Source organism: Medicago truncatula, chromosome 7 (genome assembly GCF_003473485.1).
Source record: "Medicago truncatula cultivar Jemalong A17 chromosome 7, MtrunA17r5.0-ANR, whole genome shotgun sequence".
NCBI lineage: Eukaryota > Viridiplantae > Streptophyta > Magnoliopsida > Fabales > Fabaceae > Medicago > Medicago truncatula.
In genome coordinates, this window is record NC_053048.1 from 36,112,910 (window position 1) to 36,130,125 (window position 17,216).

The window sequence follows — 17,216 nt, forward strand, 5'->3', positions numbered from 1 at the left end:
TTTTGAATTGAGATGTGTTGTGTATATTTCTTTAGAGTCTTGGATTATTAGCTTCTTGTTGTTTCCAACACTCTTCTAGACTCACCGACAATGGGTGTCGGAGATTTGATGTGATCTAAGGATAGAAAATCTTAATAATTAAGCGTCCTTTTTTTACTCACTTTACTTTCTTGAGCACATTACACAGTTTACAATATGGATACATTTACAATGTCAAGTTATGATGTGAATTGTGGCAAAGTAAAATTTGATTAAAGAACCAATTTTGCCTTGTGAAATAAACAAGTCAAAAAAGTGTTCACACGGTTGAAATTATACAATGTGTTGATTAGAACATGTACATTTGTTATGTTCGTAATTTAACAAGTGAAGTTTACCTCTTGAGTTGGGGTGGGGTGTAGTCATCACACCGGTTACTGGATCCTTCAAGTGAGGGAATTTACCTGCAAAAGTCACTTTGACGCCAAAATAAGAAGATGTCACAGAAGGTAGCAAGTATATAAGTATATTAAGTGTGTAACGGGTGATTATACTTTAAGGATCAGACCCCTATTTATAATGAAGTATTTGACAGTACACTCCTTGTTGTAAATATTTTTGCTCATATGATTTAGTTCAGTTTATTACAAATATGATCTAGATTGTTTAGATCAACTGAATCTTAATGCATTATCGGCTACCTGGTTTGAATGAGCCCCCTCTAACCAGGAATGATCCATTAATTAACTAGTAGGTCATTAATGCTTAAGAAGACGAAGCAGGTCAATGCCTGTTGAATTTCGGATGTGGAAACGTTGTGGTTCATGAGATGATGTAGAAGGTATAATCATGTACTACGTAACTATCCAAGACATGGTGGGCACTTCAGACCGACTCACTATTGATTACGTTATTGGATATGTTTGCTCCTTTTTGAGTGAGATTTATTGTAAGACAACCTACAAAATAACTAGACTGCATGTTTAAGGTCCATACTATTACAAGTTGACATTGACACAAGATGTCTTATGAGATTATGACGATGACTGAAGAACTATATGAGAAAGCCCATGTGTAGATTGCCATAATTTTTCAACCTATTTTCGACATAAATTATTGATGCGGTTTAACTTCAAGTAAAGTATACCCTTTATGGTGGATCTTTGAATTATGATTTTTGATATAAGCAATGGAAGAGAAATATATATTCATTTCAATTAAGGTGGAGATTGTTTGAGTTTGTTGAAATGAAATAATTTGGAAAAAATCTCACGTTGTCCAATATGGTACATGAACAAGGAGGTAACGACTCTGTTTATTGGCCAACATTCTTTGTTATCATATGCACCTATTAAAGACACTTTAAGTTAATATATGAGTCATTTATTTCTTATTTACTTTTAATTTAGTGTTGTGAGATGTAGGTTAAATATTCTTTAAAAAGTGTGGGTGTTCTAGAATTATGGGATATTTGAGAGAATTATATGTCGTGTATAATAAATCACATGGTGTAATATCTTATTATCACTAGACAATAACATGATTTTTTTTTTTACAATATTGGAGTTTTCCATGTTAAATTCTTATGTTGGGCTGTGTTTTTGAATTTCTCTATGTTGTTTTTTCCAATAGCTCCACCATGTGTAGAAATGATGTTGAACAAGAACTTGACAACATTGAGTGCCTTTACATAGAATGAAGAAAGAGTCATGGATGGAAAATTAAAGATAAAGAGAAGAGCGAGTAAAGTGGAAATATGTAGATGTCGAAGTCCTAAGAAATGAGTAATTAGAGTTTGACACTTCTTATACTAGAACAATGTGAGACAAGAATTGTTAGACTTTTACTCTTAAGCATTTTATTGCAATACGATGTTGAATAGCCTTTTCAAACGATACAACAACCAAAATAATAAGAAAAGTAAAACTTTAAGGCTTTAATCCTTAAAGAGTTGTCAATCTTATCTCATAACATTTTTATAACCATATTATTGTGGACCAAGTGAAAGTTCATTAAGATGTACTAGACATCTACCCGTGCTGCCGCACAGGTCAGATAAAGTTAAAAATGTAACTTGAATCAATATAAAATTGTCAATGTGGTGATTGTTTGCTTTTGCTAAAATGTAGTTGAATTAGTTTGGTTAATTTGATGAATACATGTTAGTACATACCGGTAATATTTGGTTGACTACGCCACGCTATTTATAATGTAACTTATTGTGGAAGAACCGTAAATAAATATAATAACCTACAGCGGCAATTAATAATCCTAAAGATGTGTCTGTGACAATATAGCATAAGAACTCAGAATCACAATTTAATTCCATATAGTTGGAATACCATTATAAAACGATTTGGAGGAAATAGAATTGATATGAAAGCAAGGTGAATTAGCATTGGAGATAATTGACATAAGTTAAATCAGTAATTGTTTGCCAACGAAATTACAAAGACTAAATCATCAAATAATGCAGTAATAGTGCAATCCATATAAAATTGCAACATATATAGTAAGTTCATCAGATACATAAAAGCAACTTAAGACTTGCAATCCATATAAACAAAACACTATTTTCTGCACAAAACAGTTAATGTAAAATAGGCACAGATGCATAGGAAAGACAATTTTCTGCACGCTGGCCAAAAGTATTGTTGTGGCTTCTGATATCCCTAATGCTTTCCATAATAAATATTGTCTGCATCACTATTTTCTTGATCACGTTTAAATTTTGCACAACAAAATTTATGTTGGAAACAGTTGAATGTGCACTAACTTTGCCCCATTGATTTGAAAATATATATTAAATACGAGTCTGTTGCTTTACCCATACGAAAATCAATGATAATTATCTACAATTTTGAATTAAGTTAGTTTAAATTTTACATAAACATTTATGATATTGTGTGTTTCCAATAAAAAATTTAAGCATTTATTCAAAAAAAATAAAAATATAGCATGATATTTACTATTTTATTTTATTTTAAACCGTAAAAATCTTTTATGGAAAAACAATTTACATTAAAATTGTTGTGACATTACAATAGTTCTGCCTATTAAAAACAAAATATCAGTATTTGGAAGTAAAAAAAAAAAAAAAAAAACTTGTACACCGATTGTCACGCCTAATTAGCATAAAAGGAACATGTTCACCCAATTCTTAAGGTCCATTTTGTTTTATTTGAAGGAAGAAAAACCAAAACAATATATATGGTAATCATTTATGCACCACGACTAATTAGAACTGAAGGAGCATTCCTATTTTTAAGGTCTAATTTATTATACTTTTATTAAAATAACAATTTAATATATTGTTTCCTATTTTTTTGGCCTTAACAATTGATTGACCACGAGCATACAATGCAATATACTGTATAATTTGTTTTTTTTTTTTACTGAAAGAATAATCTTGCTTATTTTTCTTTTTTCTATTTTCCAGAATTGGTCAATTGATTTACAACAAAAATCGATATTAGATTTGAAAAATTGTCATTCTTTCTTTTACTGTACATTATGACGTATTTTAAGCCAATTAGTTGCGATTCCATAAATGAATTATGCAGCTCATCTCATTTACATATGACAAATATAACATCAGATAAATATCATATATGCACGTCTGTTTTAATTCAAGTTATTTTGATATGTGAGAAACATAATGATTTGTACGCGAAACAGAACAACAACCATAAGGTGCATATCTTAAATTGGCAGAATACGAAATGAAAACATAGTCTCCATATGACATTAAGTTAAATCAGATGTTCAAGAACTACAAAAAAGCCAAATCCCATGGCATAGTACAGAAACTAAAAGCTCAGACATTAAAAATAAAACTAAAAATTGAACCAAAAGAGCTAGCAGTACCAAAAGTGATGACTCCACATTACAGTAGATAATAAAAAATTAACATAACGTTAAGAAACTAACATAATGCATTCCAAAACTCAATCAAAAACTACCAAAGTTTACTGTATCCCCCAAGCAACCGTCTTCACTGTAACACTAATGGCTAATAACCTTAAAATTAACATAAGGCAAAAAGGAAGGTTATTGCACCCACCATCCAGCTAGAATCCAACTCAGTAGCAGACAACTTCTTCTGATATGAATATAGGAAACTCATATCGGAATGCACATTAGCAATTGGAACAACATCCATCATTTGGAAAGGCAGCCAAAAACGATCAATAACGAAGTTCATTGGTGGAGTAAACATGGCACTTTGTATCTTATCCCCAACCCTATCCTCCAAGCTTATCTCAAACCTGCCATTTCCAACAAAAACCATTGTTACCCAAGCACCAAGGAAGAGCTTGTAGAAATCACGCAGTGCACGCCATCCCCTTGTAAGGTATATGCCACTAGTGTGCTTCTCGACGTAAACCTCAAACTGATTATGTTGACTATCAACCAATGTCGCAATAAAATTGATCTGGTCGCCAAAGTCATGCATGAACATGTTTGGAAGATGAACAACACCCTGAACATCAATGCAAAAATCAACGTGTAAGAAATACAAATAGTGGCAGATATATTAAACTACAGAAAAAAACAACCATATTACATGCTCCATATCAAATTCAATGACAAAGATTCGATATTTTCGACGGAGCTTATTAACCAGCTTATGAACACCAGTAACGGGATTGGGAATCAATGTCGTTGCAAAAACATGAAAACTCAACATCAGAAAACGATTGCGAAATAGAGAAATAAAAACGGTTCATTTGAATTTGATACCCTCACGAGTCAGAGAAAGGTATGATAGGAACGTTTCCATGTTTATGTTGACCATGGTTTAGATGATAGGAACAAAAGTCAAGTGAAGGTGTACGGTTTATTGATGTGAAATAGCCATATATATAGCAACAAAATAAAGAGAAGTTGTTAAGTTAAAAACTGCATGGAAACCATAATAAAATTAAATGCCCCTAGAAAGTTGGATAGTTAAATTAAACCAAGGTAATTTAATTAAAACAATTAGGGAGGGAAGGTGGAATTCGAAACTTTTCAAAAGGGGAGTCAAAAATTTTAGGTTTAGGATTAGCAATTAGGGTAAGCATGTTTGCAACCATTAGATATAAATGATATCAAATAACATAAAATAGAATGGTACACTCTTCGTTATATTGATCAATACCAAATGAAAGCTTATTCAAATTAATCAATTTGATATTGCTTAGCATAATGATACACTATTTTGTGGCGAATTAGGATCAAAGATTCCTAAACCTCAAATATATGAATGTCATGATTTATTTAAAGGCTTAATTGTACTTTTTAACCTAAAAAATATTGCAATTTTGATCCAAACATTGTTTTGGACGATTTTGACCCCTTATTTTTTTCTTCAGATCTGGTAGTCCCCCTCTAAAAAAATTCTCGGGTTTCTGCTAAGGTGACATCGCTTTGGAGGCAACACTCATCTTTCATATTGAATATGACTTCTTTAAAATTGAAAACTAAAACATCTTAGTTATAAAAAAAAAAAAAAAAGAAGAAGTTGGAAACCCTTATTAGGGATTTCATTCTCTCCCATGTGTACAATGTTTTTTTTTTAAAAATTTAAATGAAAAGTCAAATTGACTGTGAAAGTTAGGTACCATGTCAACAAATAATGTCACATCAACATAGATTTTGGTAGAAAATGAAAGGGGACTACCAAATCACAAATGAATGGGCTTAAGGGGTCAAAATCACATGAAAAAGAATTATGAGAAGATAAAATCGTACAATCGTGGTGCTTTGAAGGCCAGAAGTACATCTAAGTATTTTTTAAATAATTATTACCGGTTTGATAGTAATATAACTCGATTATACAATTGAACATAAAAAAGTGCATGAGCTGGTTAAATAGATGGACCAATTTAAAAAATATTGAACAATGTAAACAAACAAATCAACTGATAAATATTACCTTGGCAATGGAAAAAATGGATTCCTTAACAAAACTCTACAATATGCACATTCAAATATGATTAGAAATCTAAATCATAGATATATATTTAACATTATAATATATTGAAATTGATATGTCGATGAGTGTAAATAGTTTTAGAGAAATACAAACCATTTTTCTTATGGTTTTGATGGGTGTTGCAAATGCAACATTCAATACTTGAGCAAGATGAATCAGAAAGATGTAGTTCTTGCTCTTGAAAACCTCACATCAACATTTGATACTTGAGTAAGTCGAATAACTTTTTCAATTTTCACATAGCCGCAGAATGCCTATAATGAAACACGACATGGAAGATTTTAAGTTGTAACTCTAAAATGTATACGAGACGCGTTTCAACTAACATATTATAGTCGAAAAGAATATAAGCCGGTTGAAAGTCTATTTTGCTTCAAATATGTATCTTAAATAACTCAAAAATGAACTAATTATGAGTCGATGTTGTTTGTTATAACAATGCATATTATCTATCACATATATGAATATCAATGTTTTTATTCCATATTACTTGATATATTATATATTTAAAATTAAAATATTATATAATTATCCTTGATTCAATTACAAATACATCATTAAGCTTTAAGCCAACACATGTACTTGTTCAATGACCTAATAAAGGATAGCTCATATGTTTGATGCAATACTAACACTTAGACATATGTAATATTCTTTGAAAAAACTAAACTTAAGTTCAATGAAACTAAATTGAACCGTTTATTATTTGTCTTAAATCAAACCAAACCAATTTTAAAGTTTAAAACACCAAATAGTGAACGAGTTTTTCTATCATGTTCAAATTTGCACATGTTAAGAAGTTTAAAATAGAAATTTTGTATTGGAACTTGTACATTTAATATTAAATATAATTGTTTTTCAATGAAAAATTAGTATTATTAGTTGTTTTAACATGTGCAATGTTGCACTGCACATGTTAGACAAACCCTTTTCTATCATCTAATTTTCAAAGTAAATTAATATTTGCATTTTTTTTTTCTTCCTATAATTGTTCACTTTACTAAACCATATCAATTCAGCCGCTTGCGAAAGAAGTTGATTTTTTGGTGGTGTGTGAAAGAAAGAGGTTGATTGACATAAATATCATATTATTTTGTAAATGTTAAAAGTTTGGTTTGCAAATTCACTATGGGTTTGTCTAACATGCTAAGAAATGAAAAAGTTTTAACATTTTGAGAGGTAGGGGTAATAATTTTTTTTAATTTTCACATAGTGAATTTACAAACCAAACTTTTATCATTTACAAAATAATATGTTATTTATGTAAATCAACCTCTTTTCACACACCGCCAAAAAATAGCCTCTTTCACAAGCGGCTGAATTGATATGGTTTAGTAAAATCAACAATTATAGAAAAAAAAGTAATATGAAAATACTAATTTACTTTGAAAATTAGATGATTGAAAAAAAGTAAAATGTTAAATAGTATTTCAAGGTCATTGGTTAAGTAATCAAAACATGCAAGTTTTTAACCCTTCTCTCAAAATACTTGTCTCTTTATCATTTTTTCTGTCTCAAAATAATTGTCTCTTTAGAATATCGATCAACATTTATTATTTTTGTTAAAAAAAAAAATTTGGGAGTGATTTTTGTAATATTCTATACATTTCTGCACAATTTCATTAAAAAATAAATTTTTTTACATAAAATAAGGACCAAAAGTAGTGATTGAAAATTTTATAGAAAGTAAAAGTTGAAGGAAAATTTTAATGGATTAAAAGGTTGGTATATTTATAGACCAAGAAATATATATATTTTCCTTAAAAAAAAAATATATAACCCTTAATTTTAAATGGGTTCATTCTTTTCACTCCAGTACAGTGGTTGTTCTTTGGGGACAATGATACGCCACGCGTTGCACTCTCAACCCCCCTTTCTCTTGCCTATGATGCCACTAGAATATGATTCCACTATAATTTCTCAATTTTAATCAATATTATTATCCAAAATAAAATGATTATTATGAACAAGAAAATAAAGAGAAAAAAATTCTCTAGTCAAGAAAATTAAATATGTCACAAAGAAAAACATGTTCTCTATACTTTGCTTATTATCTGAGAGAGAAAGCATAAGCAGAGAAAGAAAATTCCATGCATGACAATTTGAAAGTGAATTATGTTTCTTAATATATATTCTAACATGTGATAAGGCCACTCTCACCTTTCAGTTCTCAGTTTCATTATCAACATAGCACCAATGGCTATAAGTGGTTTAATTTCCAACAGAAGCTTCATCACTTCTTCCATTGCTTCAGGTTCATTTTCCTCAACCACTGTTAATTTTCACTCAACTCATTTTATTTTTTTCATTTATTATTATTTAATTTTAAACAAAAAAATATGGTGGCTGCCAACATTTTATGAATTGAATTATCTACTTTTTTCTTATAATTTGAGTTCATTTTTGTATTAAATTTTTATGCTTATGAAATTTGTTTAGTGCATAATTGAGCTGTAGATGGTAAAAGCAAATTATCAAGTTAGTTAGTTAGTTAGGCATAAATTTATTGTTTTCATGTAGTTCCTTATGATTTTTATCTTCAAAACAAATTTTCTCACAATCTTTTCATGGTAAGAGGAGCAACTTGTCCAATGCTGATGATCCTTTTATGGATTGTGGCAATATTTGTTTATGTGGATATGAATTGATATTTTGATAAAACTATGGTTAGAGAGAAGATTGCAGTTCACTTTCTTTGTACTTTACTTTAATTAGAGTAATGCTGCTGATGTTCAGAAAAACATGGATATTATTTTAGGACTTCTATAAATTAGTTTGGATTTTGCTCCTCTTGAAACCCTCTAGATTTGGATTATGTGGAAAATCATTATAATTTAAACTAGGATTAAATGTAGTTTTGATCCCCTATTTTTACCGATTCACGGTTTTAGTCGCTGTATTTGTAAATATGATTTTAGTAACTCTTTGATATTGGCAGGAAATTTATATCAATTAAGAAAGGATCTATCACTTCAAAGAGGAAGCATTTTTAGTGTTCAGCATGGTGGCCACATTGCGAGTAACCTTTTTGCAAGAAGCAGAAGTCATGTTGAACAACGAGAAGTGTATGGACTAGGAGTAAGAAAGCTTAATAAGATAAATAGAACCTGTGTTCATTACAGTTCAGAAGAATATGGCATTGATGAAACGAAGGTAGATCCTGTGGCATCTGATGAAGGAACAGGCGAAGCAATTCCATTGGAAGGGAATGGTTCACCGGTATCTCCTTGGTGGCAGCAGCTTCCTAAGCGCTGGCTTATCGTATTGCTGTGTTTTACAGCATTTCTTTTATGCAACATGGACCGTGTGAGTATCTTATATTGGTATTCACAATCTAAATTACCATGTGTTTGTTTGGATTGGTGGCGGATCGTTTATTATCGCTTCCTGATGCATGTGCGCCATGATTTTGTTAAAGCTTCAAAGTGTAGCTTTTGCACTACCGTGATTTTACACTGCGATTCTGTCAAACTTACCGCTAAACCAAACACAGTCATATGTCTTAATGTTTGCCATGTATCAAACTTCCAATATGTACACTACTTTATATGTCCACTTATTATGCTTTCTCCTTGAATTATGTGAAGCATGCAAAAATGTAGTTGAGTGTTTTTCAATTTCCGTATTGTTGATAAGCGATATGTATCTTAATTCATAAATTTTCCTTCTCATATTGTAATATATAGGTAAATATGAGCATAGCGATACTTCCAATGTCACAAGAGTTTAACTGGAACAGTGCAACAGTTGGCTTAATTCAGTCATCTTTTTTCTGGGGTTATCTACTTACTCAGGTGTGATTGCTATGCGCACTTCATAGATCACATTAGCCTAACAAGAATTGATTTCATATCTTCAGTAACCTAGCATAACATTGTTATGTTATGATGGTTTATTTCTTCTTTAGATTCTTGGTGGTATATGGGCAGACAAACTTGGTGGGAAGGTAGTGCTAGGATTTGGAGTTGTATGGTGGTCAATGGCAACAATTTTAACACCTATTGCTGCAAGAATTGGGCTACCTTATTTGCTAATTATGCGCGCCTTTATGGGAATCGGTGAGGTTGGTACATTCTATAGCAATATTACCTGGTATAGTAACTAGTCATAGCGGTCAGCTCTATCGATTTTTCTGTGTCATGCAAAACCAATTATAAGTTTATCTATGAACTTTTGAGTACATAAGATTGCTTCTGCAAACAAATTAAGTTGTATTAACATACAACCAAATTGAAGATATTTTCTCTTTTGAATGATCTCATGTTCAGAGTATAGCTTACTAAAGTAAGTTTATGAGCATACCACAAGCTGTATTTATGTTATTTTTTTCAATAAGAAATTTTGTAAGCTACAATTAATGTTAGTTATGCATGGAGTGGGATCGAACTCTCAAACATTAAAACAAGTGCTTATATCATGAAATATGTACTATGAAGCTCTTAACACAAAATAATGCTAACTATTTGTTTTCAGGGTGTAGCCATGCCCGCCATGAATAATATACTGTCCAAGTGGATTCCAGTTTCGGAGAGAAGCAGATCACTTTCACTAGTATATAGTGGCATGTACCTTGGTTCTGTGGTAGGCTTGGCATTCTCACCTTTTCTTATCCAAAACCTTGGGTGGCCATCAGTGTTTTACTCATTTGGATCCCTTGGAAGTATTTGGTTTGCCTTTTGGTTGAGAAAAGTAAGTCAGCTTTCCCTTAATTTCGATGAAATCTACTTCGTGTATCTTGTAGCAAAACCATATCGCTATTCATGATATGTTAAATAGAAGGGGCCCTTTCTTTCTTGGCAAGTAAACTCATTTCATTTCCAGGCATATAGCTCACCAAAAGATGACCCGGATCTCGGGGTAGAGGAAAAAAAGCTCATCCTTGAAGGCGGTGTATCGAAAACACCTGTTTCGGACATTCCTTGGAAATTAATTTTATCAAAAGCACCAGTATGGGCTCTTATAATCTCTCATTTCTGCCACAACTGGGGAACATTTATTCTATTAACATGGATGCCTACTTACTACAATCAGGTTATTAACCTATGCTTTGTATAATACATTTTTTACATCACTTTCTATATAGTTGGATTTACCTTTGCAATGAAATTGTAGGATTTAGTACATCACAACTCCCACTTATTACTCCATTGAATCAACAAGTTGATTGATCATTTTATCAGGTTCTGAAGTTCAACCTCACCGAATCTGGGCTCTTATGTGTTCTTCCGTGGTTAACCATGGCCGTGTTTGCAAATATTGGAGGGTGGATAGCAGACACATTAGTTAGCAAAGGTGTTTCCATAACAACTGTTCGAAAGGTATGATAACCACTTGTTACTAAAATATTGTCATGCCTGATCAACAACTATTTACAAATAATGTTCTTAACAGAATGTGGTGAAGGAAATTGTTAGGATTCATTTCACTCTTTGAAATTATTCTGCTCTTAATATTTATGGATAATATGGCAGATCATGCAATCGATCGGATTTCTAGGTCCTGCCTTTTTTCTTACGCAACTGAGCCATGTCAAAACACCCGCCATGGCAGTATTGTGCATGGCATGCAGTCAGGTTTGAGCTAGATCAACATTTCTTAGTGTGAATTCCTCAAGTTTTGGCACTTTTATGCCAATACAACATGTTTGCATATGATTTCCATATATGCAGCCACCTAATTCAAACCATAATCTTTTTTTTTTACAGGGATCTGATGCCTTCTCACAATCTGGTCTTTATTCCAATCACCAAGACATTGGACCACGTTATGCTGTGAGTCATTTCTTTTACATATACCATGACCAGTAGTTAGTAATTCAGAATGCATGAAATCCTGGAACAGATTCCATTATACAAGTCACCACTCAGGCTATTTTGTTTATTCAATATCTCTATATCATAATGCTCACGAGGTTCAATTTCAGGGCGTATTGCTGGGACTATCGAATACAGCAGGTGTGCTTGCTGGCGTCTTTGGCACAGCTGCAACTGGATACATACTTCAAAGAGGTCCGAGAGTTCTCCACATTCACTTTCGAGTATACTTCTTTGCAATTTATATATTATTGGTTTCACTTATATGTGATTTTTCATTGCAGGTTCTTGGAATGATGTGTTTAAGGTTTCTGTTGCATTATACATAATAGGTACATTGGTATGGAATATATTTTCAACTGGGGAGAAGATTCTTGACTGAAGAGTGTGATGATGTAAAGGAATATGTGGCCTATATATAGCAATGGAGATGTATAGAGAAAGAGATACCATGGAAGTTTTCACCAAAAACCGTGGCCTTCATTTTAACTTCTCACCTTCTGTATAAAAAATACCTCTAAAGTGAGTTTGCATCTAAAGTAAGCAAAGGAATATCTACATTAATATTATAGTGAGATGAAATTACAATACATTTCAAATCAGTCTTAGATGGACTTGTTTATTTTAGAGCCAAACTCAGTTTATAAGAACATTTCCCCCATTTTGCAAGCACATAAAATTTGACACAGGTTCCTTCCACATGTAAAACATTGTCTATTATATATAAGCACAATCAAACTTAAAGTTAAAACACATGTTATTTGAGTAGCTCTACCTTATGATATCTATCTAAATAGGAACTTGATTGTTCATATTTTTTTATTAGACCTCTAACAAATAACAAAGACATCAGCATATCTATTAATTTTTGCCCTTAAATATGGCTTTTAAGCATGCAGATCCACCCTTGTCATACACAGGATATAAGTGCATCCAAGAACTTCCCTAGAGATAAATATCTTTAACAAGGTATTGTTCTTTATAAATGAATGAAATCATAATTTCGCCAGTATACCCCACTCAATATCCAAAAGGCATGACAAACATACACCACCATTAAACTCCCTTCCAACCTTAAGGCATTCATTCCTTTTAGGACATCAAAAGTGTTCATATGAAATTTGGGCAAGAGCACAAAATTTATGTCATACTACAAATTTTATCGGCTACTGGCAACATGATTTCAGCATCTTTACTACTTGCAATCAACAATATTACAAACACTTTTGGGGGCAATATTGAAGACAGAGCACTAAAATAATTCCTAGAAAATACACTTTCCATCTATCTAATGAACTGCAATGGTCATACTTATCCATTATACCACTGGCTTGGTTCCAAGCAATCTTAATGTATTCCAGCCATTTCATGTTAATAAATGTAGATCATATTGAAAGTTGTAGACCGCTCTTGGTAGATCTACCAGAACAAAATTTGAGAACCAAGCTCTGCGAGGCTGTCATTGTTGAAGGTTACTAACTTCTGTATAAATACTTTGACAATGGGAACTTAAGGCTCCTTGCAACCTGCTTAAATAGTATTGAAATTAATATCCTTTATTACACATGTAAGCTAGCATTGAATTTCAAATACACAAAAAAAAAAAATGAGAGTATTACGTGAGCGAGACAAAGATGTTACCTTTAAGACCAAGTCTTCAGATATAGTTGATCGATAACGAGTCGAGCCTTCGATTGGGCAGCTTTTTCCCTTAAAAATAAAATTAGCATTGCAGAGAGTGGATAGCTGCAAAAGAACGTCAGACATCAGCGAACCGCTGCCACATTGAGCTCCTAGTTCTTCATTCTTTTGTTCATCTTCATCAGCTGGGTCTTCTGCAACAGAAACAATGCACTGAAAGATGGCTATCAACCTCTCCAATGGAAAAGTTCCAGGTCCTTTCATTAGTAGTTCCTCTTCCAACATCTCTTTCTTTTCCAGCGCTTTCTCAGAGGCCCTGTAGGCATTAAAAAGCATATTCAGACAACAATAAATGAGCAATGCTCAATAAGAATGTACTACAGGCACATACCTAACTGTTATCAATCAACTACCAAAAAAAAAAAAATTAACAAATCCATTCGGACAATGGTTGGAACTTCAATAAATAATTCTTCTCACAGTAAAAAATGAAAATGGAAATAAGTAAAAGAAAAATAAAACCAACAAGAGGCTTCATTCGAGTAATAAAGAAGTATTAAAGTCTCAAAAATTCATACACTATTGTTTTCAGCACATAAAAAAATAGTTCGAAATTGCCATACTTACTTCCTCTTTCGCTTTCGATTATCAGAACCACCTTTGGAATCAAAAAGTGAAGCATCAAGAGTAGCAGGGTTTCTAGAGGCAAGAAATGCTGAAATAAGAAGATACTTTGCACTAGTAGACATGTGAAAATCAAGATCACCGATTTCCTCAGATCTCTCTGATCTCTTCGGATTCCCCTGATGCTTCGTCTGTTTACCGGTTTCAACTTCACTCGAAGGAGCAGATGAAACCTTAAATACATCATTCAGAGAGGAGGCAATATGCGGCTTGATATGATTGAATAGCCTCCTCTTCATGTCTTCACTAGGGACAACTCCTTTTCCCTTGTCACTTAGAGGTTCACAATATTTTTCAAATAGTGGCTTTAATGCAGTAGACAATTCACCAACCTGCCTAGTAATTCTACAGAAAGGCTTCAGAGCTACACTGCATGAAAAGAAACAAAATTCTTCAATATATCAGATCATGTAAAGCTTAAAATGGAATCTGATATTAGTGATAAAAACAAATGTCTTACTCGAGAAATGACGAATACAACTTCTGGTTTGCTTGGTTCCTCAATAGGATTTGACGAATATCACCTTCTGTGTAATCAGGAAAGTAAATGGGGATAGGCTCCACATAACCCATGTTAGTGTAAAAGGTATCTGGTGAAGTACTGCTGATGAAAATCAGACCAACCTCGAGCATCTTTAACATATCATAGAGATTAAACAGTAAGGGCAATATAGTCGAGCTTTTATCCCAATCTCTAACAAGATGAAAATTGTCAAATACCAAGTAGATCATGTTTCCCGTTTTCCCATCATGTACCTTCTTTTTTGAGATCATCTTCTCTGATTTCTCCTTCAGATTATTTATAACACCGGTCAATGCTTCGCGAAGAAAATTGACAAAATCAGACGGTCTTTCACAGCGTTTCGCATTTGCATAACAATTAGCAGCATTTTTACTATGGAGAAGTAACTGATTCAGAACAGACTCAAACAAGATACGCTGGTTATAACACGTCCTACAGCTAGAATAAACAAGAGGCCTATTGAGATGTCTGAATAATTGAAGAATGATACTGGTTTTTCCGGTAGAAGCCCCTCCATACACAAACAAAGGAAGTAATGGCGAATTCAACGGTCCCAAAAGACGCACAATCTCATGAATTTGACTACTTCTTCCAGGAAAACTGGAAATTATATCATCAAGGCTAACAGGGTCTCCTCCAACTAAAAGGTCGTTAATTGTTAGGGATTCAAGGCTGCTGTTTACTTTTGCCGCAGGTACAATATTTGAAGTGGATGGCGTAGATAAAGACCTAGTCGTTCTTCTGGGGATTTGTGGGGATTCCTCTTTATCCATGTATCTTAGTTACTAAAGAACATTATTTCTGATCAATGAAGGAATGAATATTCAGTTAGATATGAAAAATGCAAACACCAAAACAAGTAGTAATGCAAATTAGTGGTTAAGGTGGGAGATCATATTCATATCCCAACACACGATTCTACACCTTAAAGAAAAAAGAAAAAGCATCCTAAAACAACAAAAAACAACTGATTCTAACATGTTTGGTTGCTCTTGAGTAGAATTAATTCTAATTGAAACATTTGATTCTAAAATTGATTTTTTGAACACTCAAATTTATAGTTCAAAAGGAAAAAACTACAGCTAAGTTCGAAAACCCTAAAATCCCATTCAATTGAACAACAAGATACCCAACAACATGACACGGTGGAGAAGAAGTGAAAAGTAGATTCGAAAACCGAAGGGGAGATGAACTCACTCTTGCAGTCTTGTAGTCGCAGAAGGAGGAGGCGGCCAAGCGGTGCTGTCACGGCGGAAGAAGTATGGCGGGAAAAAGAGAGAAACTTCCTTACAACCTAAATAGTCGCAGTCTCGCGTAATAAAAAACGAGGAAAAATATAATGGGGATAAAAAAAAACTAAATTGTCTTTTTTTTGTTTTTTTGAAGGAACTAAGTAGTATTGTTTATTTTTAATAGATTAATTAAGTAAATATTTGGGTGACATTTGCAACACTATCATATGAAGGAAAATACTTGGGTGATATTGTCGTCGGTGATATTGGCCAACTACAATGTCATAAGTGTACAAAGAAACAAAAAAATATTGTGAAAGAGAAAGAAGAAAGACAGTTGTGACATTGTAGTTGACACATCGCTACAGATCCAACCATTGTTCACTAATGAGCTTCAAAATTGCAACTAAAATAGGAGAAACTCTTCTATAGATACAACCACAAATGATAAATATTTGAACACATTCACATCAAATAGAAAAATTAAAAACGATAAAAGTATTTATACTAATAGGTTTTTTGTGTTTGAATTCACAATAAAAATTGCTAAAGAAAATTTCATGTTTTTGTTCATCGAAATTCTAGTTAGGCATGCTTTGTAACGTGCTTAGATAGTTTTAACTCGAGTTAAGTTTTCTAACAGCAGTTCTGTTTGGTGAATTAAACTTTCCATGAAATATTTCTACAAAAAAAAAAAAAAAAAACCATGAGCTCTAGTTTTGGTGAATTAAGTTTTGTTCAATTTTGATTTGAATCAAGACCGAATAATACATCTATGAACTCTAGTTTTGAGAACAATGAATTTGGACAAACCAACTTAACATTAAACATCCATATAAACACTTTTTGATTGAGTTTGATGAAATTAGAATAATAGTGCAAATATTTTATGACTTAAAAGGACAAATTTATAACAAAAAAACTTAAAAACTAACTTATTACTCCATCCGTCCTAATTTGTACGTCGCATTAGAAAAAATAGGCTTAATACATTCGTTGGTCCTTTAATTTATTTTATTTTCTCAGTTTGATCCCTTAACTATAAAATGTTTCAAATTGGTCATTTATCTGTGTTTTGTTAGTAAATTTAGTCATATTTTGTTAATTTTAACTCATTTAAAAAGTAGACCATTGGATAAATGAGGTCTATCAGATCTAACGGTGTATCACCAACACCTAAATTGATCTTCATCATCTTCATAAAAAAAAAAACAGAACAGCCACCCAAATTGCTTCTAACCCTCTCGTCCTCTCTCCAGTAAACAACAATAACCTTTCCTTTCTTTCTTTCCCTATCATTATCATCAACAATAACAAAAACAAACAATAGTAATATCATCTTCATAAACACATGGCCCCAACCT

The 17,216-nt window shown here is 32.4% G+C and overlaps 2 protein-coding genes across 2 annotated transcripts; one reads left to right on the forward strand and one right to left on the reverse strand.

Moving 5' to 3' along the window:
* The first annotated feature begins 7,910 nt into the window (after window positions 1-7,910).
* Window positions 7,911-12,525, forward strand: LOC11430128 (ascorbate transporter, chloroplastic). The gene is made up of 11 exons (XM_003623926.4): window positions 7,911-8,213; window positions 8,898-9,265; window positions 9,646-9,753; window positions 9,867-10,022; window positions 10,433-10,648; window positions 10,781-10,990; window positions 11,140-11,277; window positions 11,431-11,532; window positions 11,665-11,730; window positions 11,883-11,967; window positions 12,057-12,525. Exons 1-11 carry the CDS (start codon window positions 8,156-8,158, stop codon window positions 12,152-12,154), a joined length of 1,605 nt encoding a protein of 534 aa, XP_003623974.1. The 5' UTR covers window positions 7,911-8,155; the 3' UTR covers window positions 12,155-12,525.
* Window positions 12,526-12,828: 303 nt separating this feature from the next.
* Window positions 12,829-15,973, reverse strand: LOC11426931 (origin of replication complex subunit 5). Its single transcript, XM_003623927.4, has 5 exons — window positions 15,818-15,973; window positions 14,558-15,421; window positions 14,041-14,466; window positions 13,414-13,729; window positions 12,829-13,298 (listed from the first exon to the last, which is right to left on the reverse strand). The coding sequence occupies exons 2-5, from the start codon at window positions 15,391-15,393 to the stop codon at window positions 13,248-13,250; spliced, it is 1,629 nt and encodes a 542-aa protein (XP_003623975.1). The 5' UTR covers window positions 15,394-15,421; window positions 15,818-15,973; the 3' UTR covers window positions 12,829-13,247.
* Window positions 15,974-17,216: the final 1,243 nt, after the last annotated feature.